The sequence below is a fragment of the Pempheris klunzingeri genome, chromosome 10, assembly GCF_042242105.1.
Source record: "Pempheris klunzingeri isolate RE-2024b chromosome 10, fPemKlu1.hap1, whole genome shotgun sequence".
In the NCBI taxonomy this organism is placed as follows: Eukaryota; Metazoa; Chordata; class Actinopteri; order Acropomatiformes; family Pempheridae; genus Pempheris; species Pempheris klunzingeri.
Window position 1 is genome coordinate 1311618 of NC_092021.1, and position 18383 is coordinate 1330000.

The window sequence follows — 18383 nt, forward strand, 5'->3', positions numbered from 1 at the left end:
TGACAGGGTTTCTGCAGAGAGCTTATTGATGCAGCAGACACTCTGTCTGGATCTTTCTCTTTATGAAGTAAGCTCAACATTTCCTGTCTTGTCTCTCTCTGTTCCGTCGCTCCCTCCCATCCCAGCAGAGGTGTCCGTACCCCAGATGCTGTCATGTGAGCAGCTTCCCAACGAGAACCTCAGCGCTGCTCTGGACCAGAAGATAGTTTCTCCTAACCGTGTTCTGGCCGACACTGGCTCCTTTGCACGGATCATTGTGGGCTTCCCAGACCTTGTGGTGAGATTGTAGGAGAACGTGGTGAAAAGTTTGGGGCATTCAGATTGGAACTAATCATTTGACATTAAAGGGATAGTTTGGATGTTTGAAGTGGGGTTGTCTGAGGTACTTATTACTTACCATAGATGGTGTTTGGAGAAGCAGGCAGGAGTCTGCTACTCCTGTATTCTGTCAGCTAAACTCAGTGTTTTAGTGAATGTAGTCTGGTGTGTGTGCTGTTTGTGGTTAAACCAGAAGGATCTTCCAGGTCTCTCTCTGCAGGGATCCTTTCCATGATGCTGTCACACACTCTGAATAACACTCTGAGCCTGTCTGAAGCAAAAACCGACCTCTGGACGTACTTTGACGTGTGCAGTGTCCCTAAATGATGTGGGTCTGTGTCTCAGTGCTAACCGTGCAGTGGATTGGTGGCCCATTCAGTTTGTCCCTGCTGACGACATAATGTATGCCGGAAAAAAGATAAATGGGGAGAGAACATGAATGAAAGCACAAGAGCTTGGTTGAATGATGTACTCCAGTGTGGATGCTAGAGGTGAAGTGATGAATATTAATGCACTCACCACCAGGCTCCACAGTTGTGTGCTTGATGCATAGATGGTGATGTTTTCCTCTTGATTTCTTTTCTTTTCCAGTCCCCTAACGAGGTTTACAGCTTTAAAAGGCCTGTAGACCTATCAGCGGTGAAGAGTGGTGAGAGCGGGGCTCACATGTTCCTCAGAGGTGGGCTTCGGTCCGGCACAGCCAAACAGGAGAATTGTGTTAATCTGCTTTCAGCCAATCAGGTGGTACGAGCCCTTCCCCCCAACAAGGTTCCCCTGAAGGAGGTCTACCCTAAAGGTCAGAGTTCAGGTCATGCAAATGAGCTCTTGGCAAACATGAGTTTTGTTTACAACACAGCAAATGATTTCATACTGAGAAAGTTTTTGTTGTCTTGTTTGTTTCTCAGACGTCACACCCCCGATGACAGCGGCGTACCTGGAGGTGACTGATCTGAGCGCCAAAATAGTCAAATATATTCCCGTCCCGAGGTAAACACAACACATCTGTTTCATCCTCTAGCATGAGCTAGTGGTCAGAGACAGCACTGCATTGAGAAATACTAATGTGTTGTATCTATACATATGTTTGATGTCTTTAAACTTCTAATTATTTGGAACTGTGATCTTCAGTGTCATTGAATCCTAACCAAAGAATAGATAAATTAGCCTTTACTCTAAACATGTACCTGTCTCTGTTAGTGTAAATAAGCCAGTAGAAATCTTAATAACTGTGTTTCTGATCTTGCTGTTACATCTTCCGTGTGAGTAAGTAGCTTGTCATTTGTGGGTTTTGCCTAATACCATTTTGCGTACATGGTTATCCCAGCCCATGGGAATCAAAGCAGGCCAGCTCAGTGGGTTTTTTAACCACTAAAGCCAAGCTGGGGGGAAAATTCTCAGTTTAAACATTCAGACATACTTAGTTAAGATCATCATGTTGAGCAAGGGAAAATCCTGGCATAGCTGACTAATTAACATTTAACGTTAAAATGTTAATCAAATAAAAGCCTTTTGATAACTTCTCAAAGTGACTGTCTCGACTTGCCTACTTATTTGTGATTGACAGGTCAATGACCGTGTCGCCTTACACCAACTGGCTGTCCAAGGTGTCAGAGTCTGATGTGCTCATGGCTGCTCTGGGCTCCGGAGGTGTGGTCACGGTGGATACCGGAGGGTGCGTCCGGCTCTGGGAGACAGGATTGGACACCCTGCAGCGCTCACTGCTGGAATGGAGGAATATGATTGGGACGGAGGATGGCAGGCCGATACAGGTGATATCACAACTGTGTTTGAAATGGTTCATAGTGAAGCTTCTGCCTTGGATACCTTGATGATGAGAGTATTGGGCAATACATTGCAATGCTTGCAGTTTCTCTTAACGCCACAGTGGGGCAGTGCTGCTTTAAAAATATGTATTGTGAGCAGACTTTCATCTGGATGACATTCAGAGACTCTCTGGACGAATATATTAGCTGCTGAAAAGTCCTGATTTCATGCTAACCGGAATGTTTCCAGGCCTGAAATTTATGACCCGGCTGTACCCAGGGTGGGCGTGTATGAATGGACGGGCATTGTGCCGATGATGCAATAGGTTTGACCCTCGGTTTGGGTCAGAACGTTGGGACCAGCATACTGAGAAAGCATTGTTAACATTCCCACGTACACAACACAGGCTGAAAAATTCTTTAGATAATATAGTCAGTTAAAGGGTCCATTATCTGTTGTGCACAAGGTGGTGAGAGAGAGAGAGAGAGAGAGAGAGAGAAGCTTTCACATGGACTGACATAAGGATGTCAAATAGACTGATGATGAAATTTGAAGATATGGATCAGTTTTCTCCCTTGTCATCCAAATACGGTTTGGTGAAATTTGAATGAATAATGCAAATCAGCAAATTATTCATTAGGTACTGTGCCTATGAGATAAGCATCTTTTCTGTTGACTCCAGAGATTTTCTTAAGATTGCCTTCATATATACACACACACACTCCTGCACACCTGCAGTGCACACACAGGACCTTTTTCTGGCCTAGATTCCTCAGTAGTCAGATCTTCTTTGATGGGGCACCTTGAGCCCACTGTAGGTCAAACGTAGACAGACTCTCCCTGTGCTCTGAGTTTGTTCAGTGGAAACAACAGTGACACGACTGTATCTAACCATACCTGCCTAAAAGACTCTCCGTGTATCTGCTCAGAGATAGGCTACTTTTCTAAACTGTTTACTCACCTCACATCCATGCGAGCTTACATAAATGCATCACTTGCCACATAACTTTAAGTGAGTGAGGGTGCGTTCAGGTGTGCATGACTGCCTGGTCTACTGCACTCAATAGCTCCTCTCATCTGCCTTTAGCCTCGGCCTGACATTGCTCCATGACAGCACTGTTGAGATCATCACTAAATACACACAGAGACATCAGTCATCATCTATCTGCACACACACAACACGTGTCTTTTGTTTCTGGTGCCCAGTAGGAGTCTGCAGCTCTCCAGCATTACAGTAATTATCCTATTCATAGCAGTTCACCTTATGTATCCAGTCACTCAACCTGGCATTTCATTTTACAATATGGTTGGGTTTTTTTTCGTGTGTGTCAGTGTCAAGGTGTGTGTGTTTATTTTTTCCTTTTCCCTATGTGCCCCCCCCCCCCCCCCCCCCAACACTAACTTATCACTTCCACTCATATGCACATATACACTTGCTTTTGCTCCTTCAAAGTTCAAATAGCCTGCAGCAGTGCCTTGCAAACTACAATCTGCAAACGAAGTAATCGTCTTGAGCACAAAAAAAGTTTTGGAACATGTTACGTGTGGGACTTCACGGCATGGCTTGTCCCCACATCACAAACGTTATACCACAATTCATGTACAAATTGCTAAGTTTGAGTTCTTGCACCTGCAAGTACAACCATTCATGAAGTCACTGACTCAGGCATGAACTCACTCACATGCTCATGTTGTTCAAACACTCATGTAAAGGCATGCATTTATTCTAACACACACTAGCATGCACCCAAGTTCACACAGGGGTATGCATTTACTCCCAAAGTGGGTCCATACATATGTGTGACTACACACACTCTCCTACACACACACACACACACACACACACACACACACACACACACACACACACAGATGCCATAACTCCTAAATCACTCTCTGTCTTTAGGCGTCTAAAGGGAGAATCAGAAATTTATGAGGCTATTAATCCTACAAGACAAGGCGTGTACTGCAGATGAGAGACGGAGAGAAGGGGGCGGGGGGGTGGATGGTGAGGGTGGAGACATTGATTCCCACAGTCATAAAAAGTTTTCTCCACTGCACGGTCTGCCCCTCACTCTCCTTCCCTTCTTTCTGTTTCTTTCTTTCAAAAGGTGCCATCTTTAGCTTACTGCATATCACACAGAACAGCAGCATAGCAACAATTACATCCTGGGTTAACGTGATGTTTCCACATGCTCCAGACAGAAACTGTGGAGAAACACGGACACAGTCTTAAAGCCTGAAGTTGGGTTCACTGCTCGCAGTAATCTTGGCATTTGTTTGGGTCATTGATCATTGAACAATCATTGAACACGATGATTAGACTTCATTTCAAATCTAATGCAGTGTTAAAATATTTATGACTAAACAAGCAGCAGACAATTAAAAAAAAAACAAAAAAAAAACCATCTGCACATTATTGATGAAGAGTGTAACCCTGAACAACCCTTTACTTCACCGGGGCTCTGTGTGTGTGTGTGTGTGTGTGTGTGTGTGTGTGTGTGTGTGTGTTTTATTGTGACAGTTTGACCAGATAGCTCTCCAGCTGTCATCAGATTCTAATTGAGTTGCAAAGACGAAGGTGTCGCTGGTTTTACATTTACATTTTTTCAGTGGGTCCTGGGTAATGTAACCATCACACAGCTTTATGTTACGGTCACAAGTTTTAATTACTTCAACTTTGTTTCTGGGGAATCACATTTTGTCCGTTACGTTGGCATGGTGGAATGTTTTTTCCTGTCTGATAGTATCCATGTAGTTAGTGAAAGTGATGGTCCTCCTGTCAGGATCCCTGCTGGGACATGGTAATGTGACACACACACACACACACACACACACACACACACACACACACACACACAGCCTGTGGCACATAAAGTCAACGGCTCTCCAGCATCCCACATATCCACGCCTGCATTTTGAAGTCACTGCTTTGTATCTCTGCAGTCACGGTCCATCACCAAAAGTTTCAAACACCTGGAGAAAGATTTCTCCCACCTCTCTCCACACACACACACACACACACACACACACACACACACACACACACACACACACACACCGTCCGTCCGTCCGTCCTGTATTTGCATTGCCCAGATGACTCATGCATCTTTCCCAACCACAGTAGGAACCTGAACCAAGGGTGGTGGCTCTAAAAGCCACTCAGAGCCCAAAATGGCCACAGGTTGTAAAGCGTCACTCATCACTTCCCTAAACCCAAAAGTAGAGCATTAGTCACCCTTTTCCTGGTTGTGACTGAACCAGACTGGAGTCCATTACCAGCATGAAGACAAATTCAGGAGTTATGTTGTCACCACCAGGAGTGTTTCATCTGTAAATAGTGTGATGACAAGGGTTGATTACCAAAACAAGCCCGTGTTCCGGAAACAGGAATCCTGAAAGCTCAACATCGTTACTGATGAACACATTTCCAAGGCACCTTCAGTGAGCATCAGAGCCCAGCAGATGCTTTGACACAGGCCTCAAGTGATGCTGTGTTGGCAGGGGAAAAGAGAGTATGTGATGTTTACTGAGTGAGTGACTTTCTCAGCATGGGACAGACGTGTGTGCAGCAAAACTCGCGTTCTGTCGCACACATTCACAGACACACGTGTATTAATGTGTAACCAGAGAGCAGTCACATGGTGGAAGTGACCTCCTGAAGGTGAGCCGTGGTGACACACCTCTGACCTTTTACCTCACTGCAGAGCTATGGCACCAAGCTCTCTCTGGTTACTGAGGTTAACATTGGATCATCTGCCAGTAATGGAAAGCTCTATTGAGACGTAAATGCTTTGTTGAGTCTGTGTTATATTAAGAGGTGTTTCTAATTTTTGTCCTGCTCATTTCTAAACATGAGGGGGAGGAATATTTGAAACACGTCTCAATATAAATGCAATAAAGCATAACGCCAACATTAACTACATCATTAGTAAGTGAAATAGGGCTGAATGAAAGCCTCTCTGACAGTGTAATCATCCTAAATGTAGTATTTGTGGCAGATCTGTTGAGTTGGAGTGCGTTAAACTGTATAAATGTAACTCCTTAGGTGGTCAGGGAGTGTATATACTGATGTGGATACATCTGAGATGTATGTATGTATGTTGATGCTTATTTGTCTTTATTCAGGTTTAAATTAAAATTAGATTCATCTTTTCTGTGAAGTTTATGGTTTAAGTTTTGTTTTTTTCACCGTAAATGCCATTTTTTTTTATAGGAAAGGTAAATGTGCAGTTATATAGTCCTGCTTTATCCTGCTTTAATACATCTTGGTCACAACTGCCTCATATATTTTAGGGATTATTGCCAGAGATTTTTATGTTAAGTGATTTTGTTAAAACCTGTCATTGTCAGTATTTTTCTTACTTTAAAATCTCTCACATCTGCTCTGCTGGTGAAGTTAAAGAGGACAGCTCTTCTTTGGCAACCGCTTTGGATGTCCAGACAGGCTGGTACAATGTGTGTTTCAGCTTCTAACAAGGTGCCCCTATGCAGTGCTTTTAAAGCCAACAGCTGCTTCAGGTGTGAAGGCAGGAACACTTGTTGGATGGTCTCTGGATAAATGCTGAAGGGTACCTTTTTTTAATGTGTACTTTTAAGTGAATCTGCTCGAGCAATAAGATGTATTGTGTCCAGTTGATGGATCCAGATACTGAAGTCTGCTGTATGAGTTTATTCCCACGTTAAGTATTATCTCGTTCCTGTAATCTCACATGGTTTATATCAGACTTGACACTCCTAATCTGCACTAAATATAGAGCTCAAGCTCGAGGGCTGATGCAGCATCTTTGCGTAGATGAGCTCTGCTGTGTGTGTTAGTCTGAGGTGTGGACAGCGGCTCAGCAGAGGAAGGGGAGGGGTCCTTCTTAACTGGATTGCTGCTCCAACCAGATAAGTCTCTGTCTCTGTCAAAAACAGCAAAGATAATAACTAGCACACATTCAGCCATCCACAGCTAACAACACAACCTCACTCTCTACAGAGACCATTCAAACTCTACAGTATGTAACATTGCAGCTCAACTACAGGGGACACACACGGTCTCCCGCTGAACTAGCCCTTCCTCTCTCGCTCCTCTTATTGCCAGACTCTGGCTGGCTGCCCTGCCTCGGTGTGAGAGCCGGTTGCTGATTTTAGCTCCAATCATTGAGCCATTGAGACGGACCTAGAAAATCCAAGGCCTGAACCTCTCTGCGTCCCCGCTCCTTCACTCTCCATCCCCGTCCTGCAGAGAAAGGCCGAGCCTCTTCTGCCCATCCTGCTGAAAACCTCAGACCTTAGAGATAGAAAGTCCATCCTCTCAAACGTTGGACCATGTGGTTGTTAGCTGGCTGTTTTGATGCCTGTCTCACATACTAATTCAGTACATCAGGAGGTTAACAAAGAGGTTTTTAAGAGAGGTTGTGTAAGGCTGTAAGGCTCTTCGCCGCAGCTGAAACAAGATTCTTTGAGCGGTTTGAAATGTTGTTCACTAACTGGTTAGCTAAACACTTTGTATTTGTCTGTATGTCTTTTTTTATGAAATACATAACTGCTTAGTGTGACAGCTCAATAGCATCTAAAAGGTCTTTCATGTGACTACTGTAACACAGAAGAGTTTAGCATAAAGTGGTAACTATAACTAGAAAGACGCCTCAGTGCTTATTTGTTTCGTGAGTTGGGGCTGAACTGACCGTTTAACCCACTGAAGCTCGGGCATCTGCATGAGCTCAGAGTCTAACAGCACCTGCAGAGATGTAGACAGTCTGCGACTACACGTTTGTTGAATGTTTAAGACTGATCCACGTGACCACTCTTGCTCCTCTACTCTCAGATTACCATCCAGAGAGACAGCGGCCTAGATGTCACCGGCCCAAAACATGGCAAGATCGACCTCAAGAACGATCCTCACGTTGGGGGAAACCAGTGGGCAGGAGGCACAGGTAACCAGTGTTTGTTACTGGGTTGGCAACAAATTCTATCTATAGAAATCTTACTAAGTTTAGGGAGTAATTTTACTCCCTAAAATGAAAACATTTTATACACATTACTACGATTGATAAGGAGGTGTATACATGCACTAAGCCTCCCTCTGCTCAGCCACTCAAGGGATTAGAGGACGGTCATAAAAACTGTACTCATACCAGAACTCCCAGAGGTTGGCCAGCACCCTGCGTGGTCGCTCGCTGCCGTGTGTGCGTGAAAGGCTGAATGTGGTGAATGCAGCATCATCTTGAGCTCTAAACTGTCAATTAAATTGAACCAATCAATAGTTCAACATTTACCGTGCAAGTCAAAGTACTAAAACAAGTGCATTGGGAACTCTGGGTAAAGTATTTGGTTGTGAACCTGTGATGGGTTATCTAAACTGCCTCCAACTGTCCATCCCTAAGAATCTGTTTTTTTGCAGGAGGCAGAGACACGGCAGGGCTCGGTGGCAAAGGGGGCCCCTATCGCCTGGATGCAGGGCACAAAGTCTACCAGGTTTCCCAGGCTGAGAAAGATGCAGTTCCAGAAGAGGTCCGCAAAGCAGCCCGCGAAATGGGTGAAAAGGCCTTCAAAGAAAGGTAACAAGTCATTTTCAAATTCTTTGCACACACTTGGCCAATAAAGCTGATTCAGACTGCCAATACAGTGATCACATGCTAGGAGAAGCCTCCCCAATGGAGGAAAGCACTGTCAATCCTTAACCAACAACCCATGTCCAAACTGAGTTTGCTCCACAGGTGGGAAACTGTGGATGTGTTTCGGACTGACTGTCTTTATTCACCTTGGAAACCAACCAAAACTGAAGTGTGTGATGCATGTAATATGCAACAGGTGTGCGTGTGTGTGTGTAGATGTGTGTGTGTGGGCCTTTTTGTTTTGGCCATCTGCAGGATTTCCTGGTCAGTCAGCCATCCCAGGTATGGCGCTCCATCCTGGGCAAACAACCAAAGGCTGCAGCGCCCCGGCTGGATGGATGAACATGACGGTAGATCCTGCTGGATGTGTGTGTGTGTGTGTGTGTGTGTGTGTGTGTGTGTGTGTGTGTGTGTGTGTGTTTATGTGTGTCTACACGACACAGCGGAGGGTTGAGAGGGCAGCCCTTTCACCAGCTCGGCCATGAAGGCTGTCTCTGTTCTCGTTTGCTTCAAACAGTCTCGTTCTCTTAACTTTCTTTTCTCCCCCATCCCCCCTTATCCTCCCCCCTTTCTGCACGGCCCTTCTCATACACAGGCTTCTTTCACACCAAATGGACAACCTCTCTGACTCTCTTTGCTTTTTTTGTCTCTCCTCTTCTTATTTGTAGTCATTTCACTTGCTTTTCTAAATGTCCTCTTTGACATTCTTTCCCTCTTCCTCCGCTGTCTTCAGCCTGTCTGTCAGTGTCCCACTAAGCCCAGAGAAAATCTTGTAGCTACATGCTGATGCCCTGCTTCCAAGTAGATGTCACTGTACTTGACTGTTCTATACCTGCTGCTTGTTTTTTTCCATATTTAAGGCCAACCCTGTCAGGCTTTTTCCATACCTTCTCACCCATTGATGTGTGTGCACAACTCTTTGTTTACGTAGCTTTAGGTTAGGCGTCAATCAAACTATGATCCCCCCATAAACCTGTGAGTACCTGACACACACACACACACAAGCAAAAACAGGCTTAGGTATGCCAAAAACAGGAAACACCCACGTGAGCATGTCCACACTCAGACACTCATACACTTGACTGGATATGTTTCTGGATGGAACTCTATACTTGCCAGCCTTCTCATTTTTCTGGGTTTGTACTTAATTACTTACTTAATTAATTAGGAATTAATTGATTCTCAGTGTATGAAGTTTTTAATGTAACCTAGAAATCCAAAACACACTCACTCACAAAAGATGTTCCACTAGAGGTTATCATGAGGCTCAGAGGTAGAGCGGGTCGCCAATCAATCGAAATCAAAGATTGCTGGTTTGATCCCCAGCTATGAGTCAGTGTGTAGAAGTGTCCTTGGGCAAGACACTGAACCCCAAGGTGCTCCTGAAGCAGCTTCAGTGTGTGAAAGAACAGTCTCCTCCAGCTTAGATTCCTCCTGAATGAATGATGTGTGAATGAGGATGTGATGTAAAAGTGCTTTGAGTGGTTGAAATGACTAGAAAGGAGCTGTACAAATACAGAACATATAACATTTTACCATCTGCTCGCAAACTACAAGTCATTGGGTGAAAGGCACCAACATCCCTTTTTGCCTCAGTTCCACTGAGGTATGTACTTTACTTAGTGTAACAAGGATCACATTTGTTGACCAACATGTGAGGAAATCTCCTTAGAAACTTTAAGTTCAGAACCAAATGTTTGAACAGTAAACCATCACTGTCGCGGTCTTGAGGACAGGAGGCTACTGTCGTGTGCCTGCAGGGTGTCTTTAGCTGCAGGGAATGTCAGCCTAAGTCCTCGTTTTTGTGGTCATGTGTGAAATTTCAGCGTCTTTTTCTCCACCTCCAATCAAAACAGACTCTCTCTCGCTCTGTTTGTCATTCACGCAGTTTCTCTCTCCTGTTGCAAGTCAAAGCTCAGGAATTTGAAGGAAATAGCCTCGGCCACTGGCCACAGTGTCTGCTCACCACATACACTCTGACACACACACACACAGACATACACACACACATACAGGCATACACATGCACATGCACATACATATGCACACCATATGCACACCTAGGAATGCACAGAGGAAGCCACTCTGCTATGTAGAGTTTTGTGGTGTGAATGAAGAGGAACAGGCAGGGAGCAACTGGAAAGTAATGAAAGTGTGACCCAGAACGTAACTACAAATGAATGGGCTCCAATTAAGCATCCTTAATATTCATCAAATAGTATCAGCTACGGTACCTGTCTAAAGTACAAGTTATTCACAAATCCTTTCAAAGCAGACTGGGGATTCAAGATGTGCTGTTAAAGCTCGTTTGATGACTTTCCTGGTTTTAGTTTAGTTCAGGTATCTGATACAGACGTTATGTTTCTAGATATCCTCTGAGTGAGTGAATGACACACACACACACACACACACTGGTTTGTTGCAGGCTGTGACACATAAAGTCAACGGCTCTCCAGCATCCCACATATCCACGCCTGCGTTTTGAAGTCGCTGCTTTGTATCTCTGCAGTCACGGTCCGTCACCAAAAGTTTCAAACACCTGGAGAAGATTTACCCCACCTCTCTCTGTCTCTCTCCAACACACACACACACACACACCATGTGACTCTGTCTTAGCAGGGACTTACTATAACTAATGATTAATATAATATGAATACTAACCTATCCCTGGCTCTAACCTTAACCATCACCAAACAAGTGTACTGACACTTTTTGTTTTACTCTAAGTAAGAGAGGTACAAGAGAACATCACACGCTTACGCACACACACACACACACACACACAGACAGACACACACACACACACACACACACACACTGGTTTGTTGCAGGCTATGACACATAAAGTCAACGGCTCTCCAGCATCCCACATATCCACGCCTGCATTTTGAAGTCGCTGCTTTGTATCTCTGCAGTCACGGTCCGTCACCAAAAGTTTCAAACACCTGGAGAAGATTTACCCCACCTCTCTCTGTCTCTCTCCAACACACACACACACACACACACACACACACACACACACACACACACACGCACACACACACACACACACACACACCATGTGTCTCTGTCTTAGCAGGGACTTACTGTAACTAATGATTAATATAATATGAATACTAACCTATCCCTGGCTCTAACCTTAACCATCACCAAACAAGTGTACTGACACTTTTTGTTTTACTCTAAGTAAGAGAGGTACAAGAGAACACACACGCTTACGCACACACACACACATCACACATGGTGCAGGTGGGACCCTGATTATGTGTGTTAGTGATACTAAAGTACCTGCACAGTAGGATTATACTGATGATTCCGGTTTGGGGGGCACATCCCACCTGTCTTGTCATGTCCACAGGTGTGCTTTGGAGAGAACACACACGTGCACACACACACAAAAGGGACTCCGTATTTAACAGCACTGACCCCTGTGTCAGTTTGTCCACAGGTGTCCTGAGCTCATGAAAACATTTTTCAGTCTATTTTCGCTCTTTCTTTTTCCACCAAGAGGCAGATGCAGGCAGTAGCAGTAGGTTCTCTGGCTTCATGAATCGCTGCTGCGGATCGTCGGCCACTCGTCATGTTTTTCACTGCTACCATAGTGCTGATTTATTAGTCCTATTCCTATTGTCAGTGCTACAGCTGCTGTTAGTATGTTGGTTGCTGTTTGTTTTCTCTTTCTCTCTCTGTCCAACCTCCATGCTCCATGCTGCTCATGTGGGGATTCTTAAATCCTTAATGTCTCTCTCTAATTAAAGAGTTTGGTCTGGACCTGCTCTTTATGGAAAGTGTCTTGAGATAACACTGTTATGAATTGATTGATTGATTGATTGATTGATTGAGTAGCACAAGTAGTGTGTTAGGATTCACCCAAAAATCTGCTTTGCTGCATGAGTTTTATTGTTCATCCATAAACTGTTTCTGAAATTACAAATGTAATTTTTTTGTTAAAAGCATTGAAAGAAGAAGAAGAAGAAGAAGTAGATGATACTTGCTGTAGCACTCCTCTGCTTTTGAATGAACGTGTGAACATTTGGCTGTGTTTGAGAATGTCCATAGATGAGCAGAGTAGAGAGGACTCAGTGACTTGTAGAATGAGGATCCCTCATGGAGCCCCGTCATCTGCCTTTCCAGTCCTCAGCCATGCAACTATCAAAAACCAGTTAGGAACACAGAGGCCTGAACACATCTGACCTTTAAAGCTGAAAGTCAAAAGAAAGACTACAAACTCTATGCTCTCACAATGAGTAATTAGTCCGAAACACATCTAATCAAGTCATGGCTCTGAAGCTATCTCACATCTGTCTCTCCTCTCCCTCGGTGCACTCCCTCTGTCCTTCTGTCTCAGGTTGAAGGAGATTGATATGAGCGAGTATGATGCTGCCACGTACGAGCGCTTCTCCACCGCTGTCAGGAGACAAGTTCAGTCTCTACGCATCATCCTGGACAGTTTACAGGTTAGCATCACACTTAGCTCTTTTCTTTTAAACATCACTACTTGTCTTTATTCCTCCACTCTGTAGAACAAGGCCCAACTATGAAGGTTCTGGGACAGTCAGTTCACGGCCACACCCTTCACTTTATGAATGATGGAGTGTCTTATTGTCACTGTGCATGATATACAGTGCTGCTCAAAAGTTTGTGAACCTCTTGAGCATTTTGGAGTTTTCTATTGTTTCAACCTGATTCCCTTATTTAATCAGAACCATTATTTTTTATATTAAATAACAGGTGTACGTTTATCAATTCTATATACGTTGTTTTTTTGTATTTTTTTTAACCAATTGTGTAGTCGAGACTGAATTAAAAAGAGTTTTTGGTCAACTTATGTAGGTGCAAAAATTAGTGAACCCTGAGCTGCGTTGCTTAAAACAAGCAGTTAAGTAGAATCAGGTGGGACAAATTGGTGGCTAAATTAACCACTGAAATGGACCAATGAAATGAGAGATGTTTAGGGAAGAAATTGCGCATCACTGATTGAAACAGAGATAAAACCAGGTCACTTTAGTCTTACCCAGGTGAACCCATACAGGTCAATCATGCCAAGAGGAAGAGGGTAGTGACAGCACATTTGTCTGGGGAAAGCTATAAAGTCATCTCAAAAAAATTTGAGCTTCATCGTTCCACCGTGAGGCAGATCATCTACAAATGGAGAGCACTGAAAAAGACGACAACTCTGCCTAGAAGTGGACGACCTTCTAAAAGCAGCAAGAGCCACAAGAAAAACGATAATTCAGGTAAAAGCCAACCCAAACATAACATCTAGGGATTTGTAGACCTCTATTGCTGCATCTGGGACACATGTGCATGCTTCCACAATAAGAAGAAAACTCAGTCAACATGGCTGACATGGAATGGTTGCTTCCATGCCAGAGAAACCTGAAGCTTTTTGGAAGTCCATTCTGAGGACACATGAGTCCAAAATTGAACTGTTTGGTCACAACCAAAACCGCCATGTTTGGCGAAAAGTCAGCACTGCATACCACCAAAAGCACCTTCTCCCAACAGTGAAGCATGGTGGTGGGAATGTTAAGATCTGGGCTTGCTTTTCATCCTCAGGACCTGGACAACTCCACATAATCCAGAGAATCATGAATTCTGAGGAATATTGTAAGATCCTGGAACATAACCTGAAGCCATCCGTTGTGAAGTTAAAGCTTGGCAGAAGATGGATCATGCAACATGATAATAATCCAAAGCGTTCCAGCAGTACAACCAAGGAATGGCTGAAGAAGAAGATTTGTGTTCTGGATTGGCCCAGTCAAAGTCCTGACCTAAATCCAATTGAAATGCTGTGGCGGGACCTGAAGCGGGCAGTTCATGCCAGACGCCCATCCAACCTCTCTCAACTGGCTGCGTTCTGCAAGGAAGTGGGCAAAAATCCCCCAAAGTAGATGTGAGGGACTGATAAGTCACTACAGAAACCATTTGGTTGAGGTTATTACTGCGTAAGGAGGAGCAACATCCTATTAACTGAAGGGGTTCACAGACTTGCACCCATGAAATCTGAGTTTTTCTTACATCAACCACTTCTGTTAAAGAACAATATAACCATTTCTTTAGTTTGAGTCCATTGTTTGGAATGTCAGTATTGTGGATTGGGGTATAACTTAACATTTAATAAGGTTATTTTAATATTTTTTACTAAAAATCTGACCATCGCTGTAGGGTTCACAAACTATTGAGCAGCACTGTATGACAGGTGGATAGATTAAGGAAAATTAAAATGTCATACTTCTAACCCCTGTCGTAGCAGGTGGTCAGCTGGTCCCAAACATAAGATCTAAAAAGATCAAGGTCATGGTCAAGATAACTTTTATCATACGGCAAATTAATGCAATTGAAATAATGTTAACTAAACTTGGAACATTATGATCATTTTATCAAGAACTATTACAAAACAATACTATTGAAGTATCCTTTTTATCACTCTTAATAGGAGAGAAATAACCCCAACATGCCATTTTGTTATACCTGCAGTGTTCATCAAAAGCAAAATCTACATGTGCTGACATTTCTTTGAAGATTCTTCCTAATGTTTGGAAACCTTAATATCTTAATTGGACTTTCAGTATAAGCTCTCTGGTTTAATCAGTTGTTTGTAATTGCAGATCTGCCTGGTCAGCTCAGTTTAGTTGAACAGTTTAAGATTTAGATAAAATAGTCTTCACTGTACAGTCAGACAGAGAGGACTACAGGCCAGTGGACCTTCACTGTACAGTCAGACAGAGAGGACTACAGGCCAGTGGACCTTCACTGTACAGTCAGACAGAGAGGACTGCAGGCCAGTGGACCTTCACTGTACAGTCAGACAGAGAGGACTACAGGCCAGTGGTCCTTCACTGTACAGTCAGACAGAGAGGACTATAGGCCAGTAGACCTTCACTGTACAGTCAGACAGAGAGGACTACAGGCCAGTGGACCTTCACTGTACAGTCAGACAGAGAGGACTACAGGCCAGTGGACCTTCACTGTACAGTCAGACAGAGAGGACTACAGGCCAGTGGACCTTCACTGTACGGTCAGACAGAGAGGACTACAGGCCAGTGGACCTTCACTGTACGGTCAGACAGAGAGGACTACAGGCCAGTGGACCTTCACTGTACGGTCAGACAGAGAAGACTACAGGCCAGTGGACCTTCACTGTACGGTCAGACAGAGAGGACTACAGGCCAGTGGACCTTCACTGTACGGTCAGACAGAGAGGACTACAGGCCAGTGGACCTTCACTGTACGGTCAGACAGAGAGGACTACAGGCCAGTGGACCTTCACTGTACGGTCAGACAGAGAAGACTACAGGCCAGTGGACCTTCACTGTACGGTCAGACAGAGAGGACTACAGGCCAGTGGACCTTCACTGTACGGTCAGACAGAGAGGACTACAGGCCAGTGGACCTTCACTGTACAGTCAGACAGAGAGGACTACAGGCCAGTGGACCTTCACTGTACAGTCAGACAGAGAGGACTACAGGCCAGTGGACCAGTGGACCCGGGGCAGTCAGAAAACAAAGGTCATGGGGTCATAAACCCCCATGTGATGCTGGGACAGGATGGGGGGGCGTTGTCCCATAGGAGCACCTTGACTGGTGGGCTGAATGAAAAGCAGAAGCCTAGGGAGTGGTGGTTAAAAATCTAGGATGTGACATTTTCTCCATTTCATTATTTGTGTTAAGACTTTTCTCCCTTTGTCTGAGCTTCTTAGGGGAAATCTGAGTTGATGTATTCAGCACAGAGGTCTGGTGTGTGCATGTGTGAGTGTGTGTTTGTGATGAGAGGAAAATGATGCAGCATGCGAGAATGATTATAGAGCAGCAGCACCAAGCCTTGCTCTATTATTCTCCTGTCCAGGTGTTTGTGTATGTTGTGGTGGGTGTGTGTGTGTGTTTGTATTTTCCATCCAGGTGTTTGCAGCCATGCCAGCGCTCCCTTTGAACACGAACGCTGGTTATTGTTTGTATTTGTCCTTGTAGCCCCGGGCCTCTGTAAAGAACGCTGGAGATTATACCAATCTCAGCAGGCGTGACGCTGTGAAGTCATGTTATTTTTATCATGCCTGAAGAGTGATTTAAGGAGTTGCACACACACACACACACACACACACACAGACACCTAACATAGCTGGCAAGCTTTCAATAGACTGATGGTGTATTGTTTCCACCCAACTTCAGTCTCCCCAAGGGAAGCCCCTCTGGAAACTGGATTGGCAGACATAAACACCTGGGACCGTATTTATCGAGCATCTCAGAGTATGAAATCACAGAGTGACATACATATGTGCTCCTACTTTGATGCCTTCCTAGGAAATAATCAACTTAATTAACCAGGGAAATAACTCATATGTTTGGCAGTATGTAGGAGAGCCCCAGAGGCCTGGAACCTGTTGGGACTTCTTCTCAACAGTCATGCAAAGACATCCCAGAGGTCAGGAGATATTTTGGGAATGTTAAATAACAGTGAGCTTCTTAAAAGATACCATTTTGTGAAAATTGCAGAGTTTTTGTGACTTTACAACTTTTCAGTCTGTCACAAACATCAGTTTTGGCAGTAATAACCAACTTGATCGAAATTGATCGCTCTTAACGCCCTCAGGTAATCCGCAGGTTCATTCATTTCCCAAGCCCTCAGCGTGAACTGAAAAAACAATGCTCAACAGCTTCGTTATAGGCTTTGTAAAACAGTGTAATTGGATGAGATGAATTGGATACTATTTACACTGTGTACACATTTATTATTTAAGTCATTTTTTTCCAGCGTCTACATTATGTATGGCAAAAAGGTGCATATCATTGTAGGATTTAAGCTAATTGTAAGTTTATCCGTTTTGTCATATCTTTGCATTTGTGGCCTGTTTCCAGTATAGTATACACACAGCATCAGTATACATGGTTCAGACACAGAAGAGGGATTCTGTAACACTTGATGAATACACACATCCAGAGGCCCTCGTTTGCGCTCTCTGCTCTAATGCATATGTTGCCAGAATAGGGAAGAAGCTCTCGATGGTTGCCACGATACAACAAGTAATGTGTGCTTTACATGCACATATCAGTCGACTTCTATCCATGCTTTATTTATTGGTAAATATGTCAGTTCATATCCGTGATGTTAAGTCATGAGACCTGTGCTGTGTGTGACATGGTGGCCAATCTATGGCCTTTTGTATGCACACACCTCATGTGTTCTGTTAAAAAGTCTGAATGCAGACTTGAAACCAAATATGGTCATTGTAGACTTTTGTGCAGACTGAGTATGAGAGCCAAAGAGGGTGGGGAGGAGCGGCTTGTGTTCCTTCTTTTGTTAGCCTCCTTTTCTCGAAAAGAGCTCTACTCTCTCAGGGGGCAAACTGAAGATAGGAGAAAGTGATGCTGCTCTTCCTCCGTCCTCCCTCGTTCCAAGTGACCACTGCTTAAAGTGGAAACAGGGGTCAGAGCTTCAAAGAGCTCTTTTGTTCCGTGGGCATGGGTGGGAGGAAAGGTGCTACTTTTAGTGTACTCATTCTGTATGGAGTGTAAATCTTTCCTGTTGCCTATAACGTGTCAGCCTGAATATTCTTCTTTTTGCCTCGTTTCATAATCTGTTGCTTCTCAAAGCCCCGTCAGAATGAAATCAACCTCCACCAGACAGATTTTGAAATGTGTTTATTTATTTGGTTTACTGGTACGTAACATGTCTGATGTGTCTGTGGTTTTCAGGCCAAA

At 44.1% G+C, this 18383-nt stretch overlaps 1 protein-coding gene across 1 annotated transcript in view; it reads left to right on the top strand.

Moving 5' to 3' along the window:
• The window catches only part of vwa8 (von Willebrand factor A domain containing 8), a 65774-nt gene that overhangs the window by 36996 nt on the left and 10395 nt on the right, over positions 1–18383 (top strand). Inside the window, exons 34-41 of the mRNA XM_070838256.1 lie at positions 126–277; positions 910–1114; positions 1224–1305; positions 1883–2087; positions 7895–8003; positions 8471–8627; positions 13033–13141; positions 18378–18383. The exon at positions 18378–18383 is cut by the window's right edge and continues 120 nt beyond it. Of these exons, the coding sequence (XP_070694357.1) occupies positions 126–277; positions 910–1114; positions 1224–1305; positions 1883–2087; positions 7895–8003; positions 8471–8627; positions 13033–13141; positions 18378–18383 (1025 nt within the window). The remainder of the gene's footprint in view (positions 1–125; positions 278–909; positions 1115–1223; positions 1306–1882; positions 2088–7894; positions 8004–8470; positions 8628–13032; positions 13142–18377) is intronic.